This window comes from Telopea speciosissima, chromosome 8 (assembly GCF_018873765.1).
Source record: "Telopea speciosissima isolate NSW1024214 ecotype Mountain lineage chromosome 8, Tspe_v1, whole genome shotgun sequence".
Taxonomy (NCBI): Eukaryota; Viridiplantae; Streptophyta; class Magnoliopsida; order Proteales; family Proteaceae; genus Telopea; species Telopea speciosissima.
In genome coordinates, this window is record NC_057923.1 from 61,177,920 (window position 1) to 61,197,947 (window position 20,028).

General features: G+C 40.5%; 1 protein-coding gene across 1 annotated transcript in view; it reads left to right on the top strand.

Annotated features, from left to right (window-relative positions):
• LOC122671979 (CMP-sialic acid transporter 2-like) overlaps positions 1-20,028 on the top strand; it is a 75,506-nt gene that overhangs the window by 39,541 nt on the left and 15,937 nt on the right. Inside the window, exon 8 of the mRNA XM_043869480.1 lies at positions 9,223-9,300. Within this exon, the coding sequence (XP_043725415.1) occupies positions 9,223-9,300 (78 nt within the window). The remainder of the gene's footprint in view (positions 1-9,222; positions 9,301-20,028) is intronic.

Consider the following 20,028-nt stretch of genomic DNA (forward strand, 5'->3'; position numbering starts at 1 on the left):
GACATTGCATGGTTGCATGGCACTCCAATTGATGGGGATAAAAGAAAATCCCAATGCAACTATTGTCACATGCAGTTTTTGGGAGGTGGTGCCACTAGACTCAAACAACATCTAGCTGGGAATTCTCCTGAAGTGGTCGCATGTCATATGGTCCCTGTGGAGGTATGTAGGGCTGTCATTGATTACATGAAGGGAGGGAGTAAGAGGAAGGCTCAGAGGGAGAAGGCAAAAGTAGATATTGAGGAAGCAGTGAGGTGTACAGCGGGAGGCCAATCAAGCCATCGTGATGATGATGATGATAACAGTGATGATGTCTATATTCCTGATGATATAGAGACTGAGCAAGAGGCTAGGGATTGGAGACGAGCACAGATGATGAGCAAAGCCAGTTATCATGAGGATCAGGAGAGAGTCGAGAGACAGAGAGTAGGTGGTAGTGGAGGAGCTAGTACCTCTAGAGCTGGTGCTACTGGTAGTGGAGGAGCAGTACAAGTGGAGGAGGTGGGTTGCCTAATCCCTTTAGGAGATCACGAGTACGAGGGCAGCTCCCCTCCGCCTCCACCACCACAAGATGACCAAGACTTCACAAGCACCTGGTGTTTATAGAAAGAAAGGCAACAAACAACCAAAAATCAAGGGAGCATGGAAAAATCTGAAGGGGATGGTGAAGGAATCTATAGCTAAGTGGATGTTATACCATACCATCCCAGCAAACACAGCACAAGGCCCCTTTTATCAGACTATGATAGATTCCATTGCAGAGGCTGGCCCAGGGTATAAGGGGCCCACCCCATATGAGATTATGAATATGTATTTGCCCCAACAGAAGAGAGAACTTGAAGACTACATCAATGAAATGAGGGGGCTGTGGGAGAACTATGGGGTGACCATAATGTGTGATGGTTGGACTGGTCCTGCAAGAAAGTCCATCATCAACTTTATGGTGTATTGTGATGGGAGGACAGTCTTTCTGAAGTCTGTTGATGCATCCAAGGAGAAAAAGGATGCAAAGTATATCTACAAATTGCTGAAGGAAGTGGTAGAAGATGTAGGAGTGGGGAACGTTGACTAAATTGTAACGGACAACGGAAGCAACTACAAGAGTGCCGGTGAGAGGTTGATGCAAAACAATAAGTACCGGTTGTTTTGGACTCCATGTGCTGCCCATTGTATAGACCTCATGTTGAAGGACATGGGAAAGATCAAATTGGTACAACATGTCGTGGAAAAGGCAAGGCAAATGACCAACTTTGTCTACAACCATGGGTTTGCACTAAACCACTTGAGGGAGAAGTGTGGGGGTGACTTAGTGAGGTCAGGCATAACTAGATTCGCCACCAACTACATTGCACTCAAGAGTATAGAAACCAAGAAGTCTGGACTGAGATCAATGTTTGCTTCCGAAGACTGGTTCAACTGGAATGGGTCCAATACCCATGGTGGTAGGGAAGCACAAGCTACAATTTCATCAGATGACTTTTGGTCTAAGTTGCATAAAGTGGTATAACTTCTGGACTCAGTGGTCAAGGTTTTGCATATAGTTGATTCTGCTATCAAGGGACCAACCATGCCACATCTATATGCTGCCATAGACTTGATGAATGAAGGTGTTTACAATGCAAATCCACGAGGTAGCAAACACTTTCTCAAAATTATCAAGGAGCGTTGGGAAAATCAACTTATGCATCCACTGCATAATGCTGGTGAGTGTACACTCTTTTTTTTTTATGCAATTACATCTTTTAAAGTTAATTTGAAGGATATATTACTGACTAGTGAATATGTAATGTCAATTTCAGCATATTATTTGAACCCCAAGTACCAATACAGTCATAGGCTTGGGTTGAATAATAGTCTTATTGATGTAGTCAAAGAAGTAGTTGCCAAGTTGGAGCCGAATAGTAAATTACAGCCGATATGCAACAATGAAGTGAGTCTTATAAGTTATAATTCATTTGGAATTACTCAATTCAATACTAAATTGTAACGAGTCATTACTAATTTTAAATATTTTCCAAATGATTATAGTTGAAGACTTTTAGGGATGCATTGGGAAGTTTTGGAACCGAAGCTGCACAGCAAGGCCGGACACGCGGTGATGCCGGTACTCATTAGTCATTACTTCATTAGTCATTACTCAATTCAATATCTTATTCTTTTGAAATGAAGGTGACATGTTTCTTTTGTTGTAATGCAGCTGAATGGTGGGTGTTGTATGGGGGTTTGGCAAACAATTTAAGAAAAATAGCAATCAAGGTTCTCTCCCAGACATGTTCAGCATCTGGCTGTGAACGGAATTGGAGTACATTTTCTCTCATCCACTCCAAGAGGAGAAATAGATTGGGTTCTGAACGTCTCTCTGACGTAGTGTATGTGCATTATAATTTGAGGTTGAAGATGCAACACATACGCATGGGACAAGAGGGTATCAGGGAAAATATCGATCTCGCCGACATTTTCCAGGTGGAGTCAGATGATGAAGATCCTATTGTTGATTGGGTGAGGGATAGAGGTGAGCCAGTGTTAGATCAGCCTGGAGGTAGACCTAACCCCATGATAGCTGAACACATACAAGCTGATGTGGATGACTTCATGGCTGCAGAGGGTGAGGTACATGCACGGGACGCGTCACCCATACCTTTCCAGTCTACTGGTGGTGTTGATGAGGAGGATGAAGATTGGTCTATGTCATCTGGTGGAGATGGTGGTGGTGGAGATGGTGATGATGGAGGTGATGATGAAGGTAATGATGGACGTGATGATGATGGTGATGGTGGTCAAGCATATGAGGGAACTTGAGTCCCGTTTGTGGTACAAGAGCAGCAAGAGGCAGTCCGTGCCCCCACCAGCCCCACACCAGCCACACGGCCCACATCGTCTACCTCGACCTACTCGAGAAAGCAGCGTGGCCAGTCCCGTCCTGGTGGTCGTGGTAGTGGTACTAGTAGGCAGGCTGAGCTTATGGACATTGATGCCCTATCTGGCTCTGTTGGTGGATTGAGTATTGGCGATAGAGACAGTAGATCGAGTGGGCATTTCCGTGCCCCATCTTTTCATGTAGACAGCAGTCCATCTCCAACACAATCAGAGCATGGTTCATCTCATTCACATCCATGTGGCGAAGGGCATTCTGGGCAGTACCCTTGGGGGCAGCAGCCTATATCTTCTCCATCCATTCCCAGTTTTGAGTATGACTCCCACTCACAAGGATATAGTGGATCGTCTTTTGTGCATGACTTCTTTTCCTACACTGGCTACCTAACCCACCAGTCGCAGCCGTACAACCCGTACATGCTCCCAAAGCCGTCATATGACTCATATCATAGTAGATCAGTGGGTAGTACTTCTTCATAGTTTGGTGGCCTATATCCTAGGATAGGTTACCTTCAGCATGTTGATGATGCAGTTTACATGGCCACTGTGGATGACTACACTCGCTTCTTCTCCCAGACTATGACGTGGCATGCATTTGTCCTACAGTCGGAGAGCAATACATGTCGGCTCCAGCAGACCATGAGTGGGGTTGATCCTGGACGGCGGAGTAGTTATTATTAGCAAATTTGTAAACATTTGAGATGAATGATGACTAGTTGACTACTTGACTTGTAGCCTTGTAGGGGACAATTGGGGATATTGACATATTATGATTTGGAATGTTTGATATCATCTTCTTAAATCTTAACTCTTAAGTTGTTATTTGTTAACTTGTTATTGACTTGATGTCTTACGTACTTAATATTATGATTTATGACTTAACTTATGAGTCATTATGTTTCCAACTTAGGTCCAAGTCAATTTACTTGTTTAATACTTTAATGTACAATGTGTATGTGTAAATGTGTAATTAACTAAGTTATACACTTATACATTAGGGTTCGACCGTACGTTGCCAATCAATGGTGCACATCCAAAACACCATTTTGGGTGACTATTTTTGCAATTTGAACATTTAAATGTGTTTATATAGCCTAAAATAGGATTTCCATGAAGTTTCAGGCCTTAACTTGGCCTAAAACCCACCGAAATGACCTATCGAAACATACCAGAAAAAATACAATATTTCGATCGAAATATCCGAAATTTTGAATATTTCGGATATTTCGGTCAGCTCGAAATACCGAAACGAAACAAGTTCTCGAACTATGGTCAAAAGTCCCTAGCGTCCTCTGCTGTTTGTGTCTTATCAGGTACTGCAATGTCCTCATCATCATCAGAGGAGTCATCATCATCATCATCATGGTATTGTCCTCCTCCTCCCATTGAACTCCTCACTGCATCCTCAAGTTGTTCTCTTATTCTCTGCTTGTCAGCCTTCCTCTTCTTCTTTCCCCTCAAACTCTCACCAATCTCCCTAGCTACTTGCACATGTGTCTTATGGTAACCTACAACATCTTTAGATCCTCTAGTCAGATGTTGTTTAAGTCTACTGGACCCACCTCCCAAAAACTGCATGTGACAATAGTTACATTGGGATTTTCTTTTATCCCCATCAATTGGAGTGCCATGTAACCATGCAATGTCACCCCTATGTCGGTTGGCTGGGCTCTATTCTCTCTGTTCTCTCTGCTCCCTCTGCCCCCTCCGTTGATTACTTTCCCCTAACTTTTGCTTTCTCTTCGCACGTTGTCTTTCACGATCTGCCATAATAATACTTGTTTACTGCAATGTAAGTAAAACACATAATTAAAAACTTAATGTAGAAGCACTTCAATTGACTTTTAAAATACGAAAACAATTGTATAGCTATTTAATATTTTTCCCCTAACCCTTATATTTTTCTCATAATTAAAAACACTTTTTTATATATAATTTTAATATAAATATTGACCTAACACAACAAAACCGAAAATTATTAAACATAATATATATCTAATGCATTTCAAAACATGTAGAAATTACTTTCATATTTTTTCATGAATTTTCAAACCTAAAACTCATATTTTTCCTTATTTATTTCTTTTTTTATTATTTTTTAAAGATTTTTCTTAATTTTTGAAAATAAAAATAATTATTTATGAGCAGAAAAATAAGTTAGGCACCGTGAAGCCATAGATCAGCCATTGGTGTCTAACATATATTTAATTCATCCCCATCTAAGTTATATTACCCCTAATTTTTTCCTATTTTAGTTGTAGGAAAATCAATTTTTAAAACCAGAAAATTTAAAAAAAAAATACATATGGAAAATTTTTTTTGACACCGTGAGGTTGTAGATTGGCCTTCAGTGTCTAACATATAAATATTTCATCATCATCCAACATATATTGAACATATTATTTTCAAAAAAATTAGTTTTAGAGAAAAAAGAATTACCTTAAATAATGAAAAATACTTGGAGGATGTGCTTGGATGAGGCTCCGACGTGTTTCCGGCGATAATCTGTCGAAAACGATGAAGAACAATGCTTGGAGAGTGGAAGAAAACCAAAGAGAAGAGAAGAAATGAGCAAAGAGAAGAGGAAATAAGAGGTTTGCAGGTCTCGGTTGATATATCGACTGAGACTTGTGAAATGGTGTTTTTATGTCCTAGGTCACGTGACCTTTTAGTGGTCATTTGTAACATTTCGGTGATTTATCGGCCCATGGCCGAAATATCACGATATTTCGTCAAAATTTTTTACTTTTTCATTTCGTTTACACATTTCGTCTCGGCCTTAACAAAAATTCCAAAATTCACCGAAATATCGGTGAAATTTCACGAAATTTAGTTCCATGGTAAGAAGGACCTCTATATGGTCTTTATTGACCTGGAGAAAGCTATGATAGAGTCCCTACAGATTTAATCCAGTATGTGCTTGCGAAGAGAGGGGTGTCGAGTAAATAGATGTAATTAAAGATATGTATGAGGGTGTGGTGACTAGGTGAGATTTTGTGGGAAGCTAAGGCAAGGAATTCCCAATTACGGTTGGGTTACATCAAGGATCAGCCCTAAGCCCTTATTTGTTTGCGTTTATCATGAATGAATTAACCAAGGACATCCAAGATGAGGTACCCTGGTGTATGCTCTTCGCCGATGATATCGTTTTGGTGGATGAGACAAAAGCAGGGATTAACGCTAAGTTAGAGGTGTGGAGATTGACCTTGTAATCAAAGGGCTTTAAGATTAGTAGATCAATGACGAAGTATATGATGTGCAACTTTAGTCACACTATGTTGGATGTTGACATGGTGAAAATTGAGGAGAGAGAGATACCACCAAGTGACTATTTTAGATATCTGGGATCTATCATACACAAAGATGGTGATATAGATGATGATGTTTCACAAAGAATCAAAGTGGGAGGGATGAAGTGGAGAGGTGCGGCCGGAGTGCTGTGTGACCGACACATTCCTTTATAGCTTGAAGGAAAGTTTTATAGGGTTGTTGTCCAACCTGCTATGATGTATGGGATGGAATGTTGGGCAGTTAAGAAGTGTTATATAGCGAAACTGTGTCGCAGAGATTAGGATGTTTAGATGGATGTGCGACAAAACTAGGAAGGATGAAGTGAGGAACGAACGTATTAGTGCTGATGTAGGAGTTGCCCCGATTAGTGACTAGCTTCGAGAATGTCGCCTGAGATGGTTTGGCAATGTGCAACGGAGTCCTGGGGATGCCCCAGTAAGGAGGAGTGATCTGGTTCCGATTGAATGAGCTAAAAGAGCTAGGGGCAGGCTTAAAATGATCATAAGTGAGGTTGTGAAGAATGACATGCATAGTCTAGGTCTTGTGCCAAGTATGACCTCAGATAGAGTTTATTGGAGGGCAAGGATCCACGTTGTGGATAACATATAGCTGAGATTTTCCTGACTGCCTGGGCTATCCTATTTCCTCTTTCATTTTTCATTTCTAACTTTTCTTATCTCATTTCTTCTTTTTATTTATTTTTTTATTTATTTATTCTTCATTTCTCTTACTTTCCTTTCCTTTTGTGAGGACCTCAGTTTCCCCTACTTTGTTTGGAAAGGATCCATGTAGCCCACCCCATTTAGTTGGGATAAGGCTGAGTTGTTGTTGTTGTTGTATCTACCAAGGATTCTACTTGAAACCAAAGATTAAAACTTAAACCCAGCCCATTACAACAACAACAAAACAAACTCAGCCTTATCCCAACTTAATGGAGTCGGCTACACGGATCCAATCAAAATGGCGTAGCGAAATTGAGGTCTAAAAATTAGGGAAAGAGATGAGAAATACAAAATGGAAAAATACAAATGAAAGATGGAAAATAAAAAGAAAACGAGAAAAAAAGAAAAATGAAGGATGAAAGTTAGTAGGAGGAAAGAGGCACAGCCCAGCAAGACAGGAGAATCCCAGCTAAATGGGGTCTGGTACATGGATCCTACTCTCCAATAGGTTCTATCCGAGGTCATACTAGACCTAGACTATGCATGTCCTTCCTCACAACTTCTCTTATGGTCATTTTAGGCTTGCCCCTAGCTCTTTTAGCTCCTTCAATCAGGATCATTTCACTCCTTACTGGGGCGTCCATGGCTCATTATAGAGTAACCCAAAATCCATATCACAGTAAGCTCAAATCCAACTACACAATAGTCCATCAGGCTGTCTGCATCACTAGATTAATAACCTTATACACAATATTCCATCAGGCTGGCTGCATCACTAGATTAATAACCTTACTATATCTTGTTGTTCTTTGTATTTCCATTGCACTTATACAGTTATACTATTAGTTTTAAAGTCACTTTATCTTGTTTGTTCTTTGTATTTCATTGAACTTGTACTATTAGTTTTAAAGATCCATTGCATAGATGCAGGTGGTATGGTGCTTCTTTGAAATATATTTCTTTAGTAGCTATTGAGGGATGGCCAATGAGTGGGTTGGGTTGGAGGGAACCCAACTGGACCCCCAATTATTACCCATTCACAGCAATTAAGCCATTCACAACCCTTACCCACCCGTGAACCAATTTATGACCCATTTAATGTAATAGGTATCTCAAACAGACAACATTATGGAGCTGAAATCATGTTAAATTAGACTCAATTCCTCAACAAATTCAGAAGCGATCAAGAGAACAACAAAACCAGAGCCAAAATCAGTTGTTTCTATGGCTGTTTAGCTGTTGAACCAAGGTGGCCTTTGAGATTGATTCTAGTTTTATGATTCTCCTCTGATTCTTGGATTAGTGTCTCCCTGATTCTCCTTTATCTTCTTCTTCTTCTTGTTCTTGGAATTTAAAGTTCTGGTACTATTCCTTCTCCATTTCTATTGTTGATTTCATGCTAATCCATCCATATACTGATCAACTTTTCTTACCAGCTCTGTTTCCCTACTTTCTGCAACCAGTTCCAGTGCATATTCTAAATCCTTAGAAAAATTCAATTTTCTGTCACTGCTTGGTCAGACAGGGTACCTTTGACCTGCGTCTAAATTTCAGGTCGACTGGAATCCAATTGGTCAGACTGGTTGTTAAAGTTGTCTCAAAACACACTGTTGTGAGGTTGAAGAAATAAAAATTTGTTATTCAAGAGCAAAAAACACGGACCCAAATCACAAGACAACAATGAAATGAGAACTCCAATGAGATCAAACCACTCAATCTATCGAAACAAAAGACAATCAGAGAATGTGGTGATGTACTCGCTTGGAACTGGAGCAAAGGGTGGATACTGGATACCATCAAAATCTTCGGGTGCTCACATCCGAACCAGTGAGGATTTCTTCGGAGTAGCTTCCACTGTTAATTGAGTTGGTGTCATGATTAGGATCGTTTCCCTGGTTTAAGATTTTTTAACTGTTAATCAAGAATCGAGAGTGCCTTCCACTGTTAATTGAGAGTCTTATTAGGATATAATGGGTTGAACCCTTACCCCACTTAGTTACCACTTGAATTAATGGGTGAACCCATCTTGACCCAATTGTTAATGGACTTGGGTTGGATTGGGTTGAGAATGGCTGGATCACCAGTAACAGAAATGCCGTTCAGACCTTCCTGTCCCCAGACAGCCAGCCCTCACCTTTCGGGTGGGTTGGACGGGTTGATTGAAATTGGCCACTCCTATAGCTATCAATTTTCTTTTCTTATTCCCCCAACCTTTTTTTATCATCTTTCTTTCCAAGTTGAGAAATATAAAGGGCAACCAATGAACCAATTAGAATTCATCTAAAATGAAGCAAATGTGAACTAGAATCAGATAATGGTTTAGCAGTATTAATGCTGTCGTCAAGAAGAACTGTTAGTGTATGGTGGAGACTTATTTTAGGATATTGATGTGCAGGTGACTGTTCCATCTTTGGCCTCAGTTTACAATGAGTATGCACTGAAGAGCCAATTCGAGACAAGCATTTATCTTCAGGTGATTCTTCAATGATGGCCATTATTGATTACTCTTGGGTGCTAGAAAAAAATTCTGGAATTCTGAGGTTGTATATTTGCATCATGTTTTCTGCAAGAGAAAATAATCATCTTTACTTCCAGACTCCAATTCATTTTATATGATTGGTAATAACCTCTTGTTCCACATTATTCCAGAGGCTCAGATGACCTGTATTTTCTTTTCTTTATGATATCAAAAGTCTCGTTATATAGGATTTCTGTAAGTTGTGGACCTGTTTGACTATTTCTGATCCTTTTGCCACATATATTAGAATAATTGGTCAATTCCATTTTGTTGTTGTCTGCCTGTCTGGATCCCAATGAGTGTTTGTATAATCAAGGTGTTTAGTATCAATATACATATCAGTATCTGTAGACACCTATACGATACCTGGTAGACACGATACAGAAATAAAAAATAATTTTCTCAGGTTTTATTGACCCGACATGGTTGATACGGGTTGATACAACCTGATACAGTTCAATACGTTTTGACATCATCTTCCCGAGAGCCTGAAACCTGCAGAGGCGGAAACAGAGTTAACGCCACTGGAAGCAGCAGCAGCAGCAGCAGCCTCCGCCACTGGCCACTACCACTACCACCACCAGCAGCCGCTGCCACCGGTCAACAGCAGCAGCAGTAGCCACCAGCAAGAAGGAAGAGGAGAAATCAACTGTGCAGTGGCGGTGGCGTCCGGTGTCTATGATGGTGACGGCGGCAGCAGGAGACGATGATAGCAGGTTGCAGTCACGGTGGAGCTGTGGGGGGTTTCTCCACCAACTTTACCTCCCCCCCTTTGTCCGTTTATATCTAAGGTAATCTTTAACCTAGGGTACCTCCATGGAAGCTTATGCACTGCCATTTAATTGGCCACAAGGAAGGATGATTTGGAAAATCCAACCGTTGAGTAGGAAGGGCATGGTCTAGATTGGTTACAGGCCAATTTTCATAGCAAAGCTCAATAGTTACATCACCCATGTATTGGTATCTTTCCCATGTTTTTTTAACCATGTATTTGTTTTTCTAAATATAATGAATGTTTAAAGCTTTATGCTGCCACGTGGCTAACTCTGATTGAGTTCAAAATTAGGGCTCCCCCTAATCTGCCATGTGGCAGATATTGGATCCGACTACTAACATCCTAAGGCCGGACCTAATTATTTCTTACTTCAGGTGTATTATGCATCAAAATAAAATTTGCGTGTATTCTAAGCATATCCATGTGTTAAGCATTTCTATGTGTATCTTAGCGTATCTTGCGTCTCTCCTATACGTATCCGAGACGTCTCTTAAAACCACCCTCTTGACACGCTGACCGATACCGATACTTGACACCCCGTGTATAATTCTTCTTGTAAGAACATCCCCTACTTTGTTATTTAAGAGAAATGATGCAGTTGCATTAGGCATTAATCCCGTATGGAGGCCTACATCCAAGCTTGGGAGGCCCAAAAGTGCTTGTGGTAGTCTAATGGGCTGAAATTGCCCTTTGGGTTGTTATATTATAGGTTGGGCCTTTTATTTTTCGGTTTTATTGTAATGGGTCTAATTCATATGCCCATAAAGTGGGCATAAAGTTAGTACACGGCATTAGTAGCTAAGTTGAGTGTTTGAGTTAGTTTAAGATACTTAATAGGTAGATAGAGTTATGTTTTGAGTGTATTAGAGCCATAAACATAGTACTATATCTCGCGATATATCGGTATCTCAGGCCTACCGAGATATCCGAAATATCCGAGATATCGCGAAATATGACCGAAATATTGCATATTTTCTGCAATATTTCGGGGGTCCATCTCGGGGGGTATTTGGCCATATCTAGGCCTGAAACTTCATGGACAACCTTATTTAAGCTTAATAAACACATTTAAACCATAAAATTGTAAAAATGTGAATTCAAATTGGTGTTTTGGGCTTGCACCCTTGATTAACATACGGTCGCCGACCCTAATGTATAAATAATTAAATACACATAGATTAATGAAATCACAACTTAAGTTACAAATTACAAGTGCTAAACTACTAATAGTAGTTGCTGTGCCTCCCTGGATCAATCCCACTCATGCCTCGCTGGAGTCGACGTCCATTGCTGTCTGTTTGAAGGACATATGTGGACCATGGTATATAATCGGAGAAGAAACGAGTGTAGTCATCCACAAGTGTCACGTAAATGGAATCATTAACATACTGTAGGTAACCTATCCTAGGATATAAACTAGGGTTACCAATCGATCCAGTCCGTGAAGAAGATGATCCACTGTGATATGATGTTGGCGCCGGCGCAAGAGGCGATGGCATTGGCTGCATGTATGGCTGGTGAGGTTGGTAATTAGGTCCGCTAGGGTATGCAAAGATGTTATCTACAAAAGATGATCCAGTATGTCCCTGGGACTGGGACTGGTAGTCATAGTCCCCTACCCCACTAAACTGCCCATATGATGATGATCCATATCCATATCCACCGTAAGGTTGTGATGCACCATAATCCGATGCCAATGGAGTGGTATGTGCGTCAAAAGATGGGGCACGCCAATGTCCAGTCGGTCCTCCCTCCCTATCACCCATACTCAAACCACCAACAGAGCTAGATAGGTTATCAATGTCCATGTGATCAAGTTGCAACTGTGTTTGTCGACCCCTACGCTTCCTGTTGTATGTATGTAGGGGGCCTCTCGAGGGTTGGGGTGCGGGGGCACGTGCTCCGTGGTCCGTATCTTGTGTGGCATGATCAAACTGTGTCTCTCCAGTGAATCGGAGTGGCTCTATAGGTGCCGTATCCTGGGCCTCCTGGCCTACCACATAACGCTCTTGCATGCCGTCAAATTCTTCACCAGCATCACCACCACCAACATCACCACCACCAGCATCACCATCATCACCATCATTATCATTTGAGGACTTAGACCAGTCTTCATCATCAGCAACATTGCCACCAGTGGGCTGGAATGGTATGGGTGAGGCTTCCCTTGCATGTATCTGACCCTTGTCAGCCATATACTCATCCACATCAGCACCAATCTCAGAAGCTATCATGGGGTCGGGCCTACCTCCCTCCTCATTCAACACTGGCTCACCTCTATCCCTCACCCAATCCACAATAGGGTCCTCATTGTCTGAGTCAACTTGAAAGATGTCAGCTAGATCAATGGTGCCCCTCTGTCCCTCATGTCCCATACGTATGTGTTGCAGTTTCAGCCTCAAGTTGTAGTGCACATACCCCATGTCAGATAAACGTTGAGACCCCAATCTGTTGCGCCTCTTGGAGTGGATGAGTGCAAAGGTACTCCAGTTCCTCTTACAACCAGATGCAGAACATGTTTGGGCAAGGACTTTAATTGCTATTCTTCTTAAGTTTTCAGCCGATTCCCCATACAACACCCACCATTCAGCTGCATTACAAGTTTACAACAAAAAAGACGTGTCAAATGTTGTTTCAACTTTCAACTTTCAAATTTCAATACATATGTAATTTAAAACTTAAAAGAATTACCAGCATCACCACGTGCTCTGCCTTGTATCGCAGCCTCAGTTCCAAAACTTCCCAATGCATCCCTAAATACCTTGATCTACACCCATGTGGAAAATTAGTAAGCACTTCTTTACTATTTATTTGAAAGCATCAATAAGTTGAGTTTCCAAATGAACTCACCTCATTGTTGCAAATTGCTTGTAGTGCACCATCTGGCTCCAACTTCTTCACTAATTGTTTCATAGCATCAATAAGTTGAGTTTCCAACCCAAGCCTATTGTTATATTGATACTTAGGGTTCAAGTAGTATGCTGAAATATGACATATAGAATAGAGGTATTGTCAAATGCATAGGTAATTAGTAAATAATAATACTATAAATTAGTAAACAAAAACAAATTTACTCACCAGCCTTATGCAGTGGATGCATAAGTTGATTCTCCCAGCGAGCATTTATGATATCTAAGAAGTGTTTGCTACTGCGAGGAGCCACACTATGACACTATCTTTCATCAAGTCTATCAAGATATAGGACTGGCATGGTTGGGCCCTTCGAGCGGAGTCAAGAACATGTAGAACTTTAACTACCGGCTCTAAAACTTTCACCACTTTGCTTAGTTTGGTCCAGAAGTCCTCGGATGACATCGTTGCTTGTGCTTCCCTCCCATTTGCAGTCTTGGAACCCTTCCATTCAAACCACTCCTCAGAAGCAAACATGCTTCTCAGCCCGGCCTTCTTTGTCTCAATGCTTTTGAGGGCAATGTAGTTGGTGGCAAATCTTGTGATGCCAGGCCTAACCAAGTCACCCCCACATTTTTCCTTCAATAGATTGAGTGCATAGGAGTGGTTGTATACAAAGTTGGTGACTTGTCTTGCACTTTCAACCACAGTCTTCACCAACTTTAACTTTCCCATATCTTTTAGCATTAAGTCAATGCAATGGGCTGCACAATGAGTCCAGAAGAGCCGGTACTTACTATTGTTAATCATCTTCTCACCGGCCAGCTTGAAGTTACTTCCATTGTTCGTTACAATCTGGACAACATTCTCAATACCCACATCTTTTTCCACTACTTCTTTTAACAATCTGTAAATATATTTTGCATCCTTTATCTCTTTGGATGCATCCACAGATTTGAGGAACACTGTCCTCCCATCACAATAAACCATGAAATTGATGATGGACTTTCTTGTAGGCCCAGTCCATCCATCTACCATTATAGTCACCCCATATGTCTCCCACATATTCCTCATCTCACTAATGTACTCATCAATCTCACTCTTTTGTTGAGGTAGATAAACATTCATTACCTCATATGGGGTGGGGCCCTTGAATCCTGGGCCAGCCTCTGCAATGGTATCTATCATGGTATCATAATGGGGGCCTTGTGCAGTGTTTGCTGGGATGGTATGGTATAGCATCCACTTAGCTATTGATTCTTTAACCAATCCCTTCATCCCCTTCCATGCTCCTTTGATTCTGGGTTGACTGCTTCCTTTCTTCTTATGCAATTTAGGATCAGATGTTGATGGTGGTACTGGTACTAGTAGAGGTGTTGGGGCTGCCCTCACACTTTGTGATCTTTTAAAAGGATTCAAAGTTCTAGGACCTCCAGAACTGCCAGCTCCTCCACTACCCCCTACTCTTTGTCTCTGCTAATCATCTTGAAAACTTACTCTACTCCTTGAAACAGTCCGCCTAAAATCCCTAGCCTCCTCTGCTGTTTGTACGTCATCAAGTACTGCAATGTCATCATCATCAGAGGAGTCATCATCATCATCATCATTGTATCATCTTCCTCCTCCCATCGAACTCCTCACTGTATCCTCAAGTTGTTCTCTTATCCTTTGCTTGTCAGCCTTCCTCTTCTTTCTTCCCCTCAAACTATCACCAATCTCCCTGGCTACTTCAGTAGGGACCATATGACAACGTACAACATCTTTAGATCCTCCAGTCAGATGTTGTTTAAGTCTACTGGACCCACCTCCCATAAATTGCATGTGACAATAGTTACATATAGATTTTCTCTTATCCCCATCAATGGGAGTACCATGTAACCATTCAATGTCACCCCTATGCTGGCTGGTTGGTCTCTCTTGTTCCTTCTGTTCTCTTTGTTCCCTCCGCCCCCTTTGTTGACTACTTTCCCCCACCTTTTGCTTGCCCTTCGCACGTTGTCCATCACGATCCGCCGATATGATACTTGTTTACTGCAATGTAAGTAACACAAATAATTAAAAAACTTAATGTAGATGCACTTCAATTGACACTTTTAGATTACTAATACACTTGTATAGTTATTTAATATTTTTCCCTTAACCCTTATATTTTTCACATAATGAAAACCAATTTTTTATATATAATGTTAATATAAGTATTGACCTAACACAACAAAACCAAAAATTAGTAAACATAATATACATGTAATGCATCTCAAAACATATAGAAATAACTTTCATATTTTTTCATTATTTTTTAAACTTAAAACTCATATTTTTCCTTATTTATTTCTGTTTTCTTAATTTTTATATATTTTTCTTAATTTCCGAAAATTAAAAGAATTATTTAAGAACAGAAAAATAAATCCGACACTGTGAAGCCGTAGATCGGCCATTGGTGTCTAACATATATTTAATTCATTACCATCTAAGTCATATTACCCCTAATTATTTCCTATTTTAGTTGCAGGAAAATGAATTTCTAAAACCAGAAAAAAAATAAAAAAAATACATATGGGAAAAAAATTTCGACACCGTGAGGCTGTAGATCGGCCTCCGGTGTAACATATATTAATATCATCAACATCCAACAACATTTGTACAAAGTATTTTTAAAAAAAATAGTTTTAGAGAAATAGAATTTACCTTAAATAATGAAAATAGGCTTGGATGATGAGCTTAGATGACCCTCCGACGTCTTCCCGGCGACAAGGAGCTTCAACAATGCTTGGATGAGGCTTGGAAGGGAGGAAGAAAAGCAAAAAATGAGGAAGAAGAGAGAAAAATAGATTTTCAGCAGCTCTCGATCGAAATATCGACCAAGAGCTGCGAAATATGGTATAAAAGGGGCCTTTAGTGTGACACTATTTGTCACTTTTTCAATATCTCGCGATATATCGTGAGATCCACGATATATCGTCGATATCTCACGATATATCGACGAGATATTGTATTTTTTGGTTTCGGAAGTGTTTCGTATCTCGGACATGTCGAGATTTACGAAATATGGCGATATATCGCCAAGATATCGCGAGATTTTATACCATGGCCATAAGGAGTCATTTTATGGGTCAAATTTGGAATTTTAGAAGGCATTTATATGTGTAATACATCATCCCATCAATTAGAGATGACTGGATAATTTTTTTTTTCTATGTTGTTGAGCAGTGCGTACGGGATTGGTATCCCAAACCTGATTTCTTCTTTTATCTTCTCCACTCTTTTCATCCCAAGAAGATCGATCTGATTTCTTCCTTTAACAACACAGTTTCTTCCTTTATCTCAGATCTGATTGCAATTTGATTATTGGGTTTGCTTGCATCTGAGATCCATAATCTGGATTTTCAGATTGCATTATTTGGTATCAAAGCCGAACTTGGCTGTGGATACCTACGTTTTTAAGACCAGAGTTCATTTGCCCAACAGAAAACTTCTATGTTACTCATAGATGATGGGTAGTGACAATTTCATCTCACGGTTTGTGGTAGAGATGTTATCAAAGACTAACGAAATCATTATTGAGTTTGAGGATGATGTTTTCGTTGAATTCACAATTTCCCAATATTGTGATGGTTGCTTATTGTAAATCATTTGATTCTTCTAAGAATATTATTAACGTGGGTCGAGAGTGGTTGGAAGCATGAAGGAGTGTTGTTGATCATGACAAAAATTTGTGCATCCTACAACCTTGTCACATGCACCAAGCATTCATTCTTCAAGGATTGGTACACGAGGTATGCTCGGAGCCAAAGGAGGTGGCACCAATAGTGCAGCCACAAGAAAAGCCAAAAGAGTTAACCCCAGAGGAAGACCACTCTGACGTGGGACAGCAAATAACATTTAAGGGAGACGAGATGATTAATATGGGTGAAACAATAACAAACTCTATGATAATTACGGATTTTCTACATATTGAGTTTGTTACTCCCAAAATATTTCAAGACGAGGATTTGTCACCCATGCCTCATCTTCTGAACCTGGTTCGTGATACTGGTGCGGAGCATGAGACATTCTCGAGCTCTTCTATTTCTTCCCTTCTACAAAACCTGAGGGAGAGTTTTTTTTCTCGACACCGTGGGAATTGATGCAGTTGCATTAGGCATTAATCCGGTATGGAGGCCTATATCCAAGGTGCTTGTGGCATTCCAATGGGCTGAAATTGACCTTTGGGTAGTTATATTATAGGTTGAGCCTATGATTTTCTTGGATTTCCTTGTAATGGGCCTAATTCATAAGCCCATAAAGTGGGGATAAAGTTAGTACATGGGATTAGTAGCTAAGTTGAGTGTTTGAATTAGATTAGGATACTTGATAGCTAAATAGAGTTATGTTTTGAGTTTATTTACTTTATTGAATGTATTAGAGTGATTAGGAGTCCTTTTATGAGTCAAATTAGGGATTTTAGAGCTTTATATATGTAACACATCCCCCATCAATTAGAGATGATTTGAGTAAAGAATGAGTTTTTTCTAAGAGTTTAGATGTTGTTGAGCAATGCATACGAGGTTAGTATTCCCAACCTGATTTCTTCTCTTTTGTTCTCTTCTTCTCTCTTCTTCTCTCTTCTTCCTCCCAAGAAGATCGATCTCATCCTTCTTCTCTCCCTTCTATCGATCTGATTTCTTCCCTTAACAACACAGTTGTTTCCTTTATCTCAGATCTGATTATAGTTTGATTATTGGATATGCTTGCATCTAAGATTCATAATCTGGATTTTCAGATTGCATTTATAAGGATAAATCATCTTGTAGAGCTCACACCTCGAGGGTTTTTTCGATTATAATAATCTAAACTTAAGGTGAACTTTTTTTTTTTTTGGGTGCCCGGGGGGGGGGGGGTGGAGGTTGCAAAACTCCTTCCATTGGAGAAGCTACATGCAGGATTAGGAAATGATCAAAATAGTGTAGATAGAAGGAAACCCAATATTGAATAGGCTAGACACTATGCAATGTGAGGTTGCTGAGATTCGGCTTCTTTCTTTCTTTCTCTTTTTCTTTTTTCTGAGATGTCTGGTTAATCACCAATGTAATCTTTTAATGGGTCAAACTGGGGTACGTCATCTTTGAGAGGGATTCACATGTGTTGACTAACTTGACTCTTGAACATGCTCAGAATGATGTCTATATGGCATCATTCTGATCTAGGATTACCGAAGGGGAGGAATTGATGTAGATTCTGGTCAGAGGAAGAAGCAAAAGACCCATCGACCCAGGTCCCCTTTTGGGCCAGAACTGGACCAACTCAAGCCAGCCAAGCAAGGACCAAAGATGCCCCACGATTTTGTTAAGATCCTCCTTTGACCAGTCAACTAGGATTGGTGCACTTTAGTGGTTTCTATATTTATTAGTTTCTAATTTGTTCCTTGCATGTGGCTGAATTATGAAGCCTAGTAGTTTCTAATTTAGTTACCTTCTATTTTAGTTACCTTCTATTTTAGTTAGGATGTAGTAGTTTCTATTTTCATGAGTTTCTATTTTAGATTAGTTTCTATTTTGGAAAGTTTCTATTATTATTGTAAGCTTGCCTAAGTTATTAATAGGCCTCTTATTGTAATGAAGGAACACAATTTTGAGAATAGAATTTCTGCCCCAAGCTTGCCATCGAATTATGGAGATCCTCCTTGTTTCAACAGCTGAGATAGCTGTGAGTGAGAGACCCAGGCTGAGAGAGCCATTCCCCTACCCCTTCTTCTATCTTCTCCCTTTTCCTCTTTTAATACCCTGCTCGATCTCTGTAGAACCGCTGCTGCTTGTGTCTGTTGCTGCTACTGAAGAACACCATTCGAAGGCTGCTGTGATCCCTCCTTCACTTCTGAGTCTTGTTGCTGTTGCTGTTGTTGCTGATCTGACAAAACAGAGGCTGAACAACCCCTCGGATGCCAGTTCTGCCTGGGTTCTGCTGCTAACTTCAAGGCTGCACAACTCCTTATCCATCCATCCAAAGTTGCAGAGTTTTGGAGCATCAACTCACACCATCATCCCCACTTCTACCCCATTCCATCAGCTGGATTGTTCCATAACACCAAACCTTCTAATTTCATTCCCATCCCATAACTCCACCTCTGTCCATCAGAATTGTTTCATATTTGCAGCAAAGCCTTCCACCATCAAGGCCTCCACTCGATCCTCATTGGAGCCCAAACAAAATGCTGGTTTGTGAGATAACTCCTAACCTTCTATTTTGGTGTTGCTGCCATATCTCGCAACCTCACCATCAGAATTGAATGAAACTTTGAGCATAGCTTCTCCTCTATGCAAAACACCACTCGACCTGAGTTTGGTTCCATTCTATTGACTGGTTTGGTTTCTACACATTGATCCATATTTTCTATTTCTGTGATCTGTTGATAACTTGTAATCTGGGCATCCTATTGCACTCGACCTTGCTATCAGCCCCTATCGAGTGGCTGGATTTTGGACTACAACATAGGCCTTACTTCTGAGTTTTGGCCCTTGCGTAAACCCTGCTGTTGGGGATAATATTAGTTGACTGCTGTGATTTATTGTGGGTTTAATTGGGGCTGGGTGAACCCTAACCTAGCTTTACATTAGGAATGTTCTATGTGAGTTGGTGATGGGCATGGATCTTTTGGATTGGTTAGAGATTCATGGACTTAGGATGTGATGTAATCAAACGAGATAAATGGATGGGCGGGTGAGTGAAAAGTGTTGAATATTCACGGATTACCCATTGATCCGTGACCCGGACCCGGATACATTAAAGTGTCCAGGTTCATTATGCACATGTTGCACATGTGATTTGACTAGGATTTTATTTCCTTTATTGTAATGATCTCTGATTATAAATAAAGAGGCTGTGGACCCATTGTTCACAAGCCATTATTCAAGGATTTCAACATGGTATCAGAGCCAATCTGAGAATATGGGATCTAAAAATTTCTCTGTTTTTTGTTTTTTTTCTCTCTTCTCTCCATCGTGAAGTCACCCTAGCAGCAGCACCTCTGCCAGTCTTCCGCCGGCACTCCACACCACTGCCAGCCCCTCACACCACCGCCAACC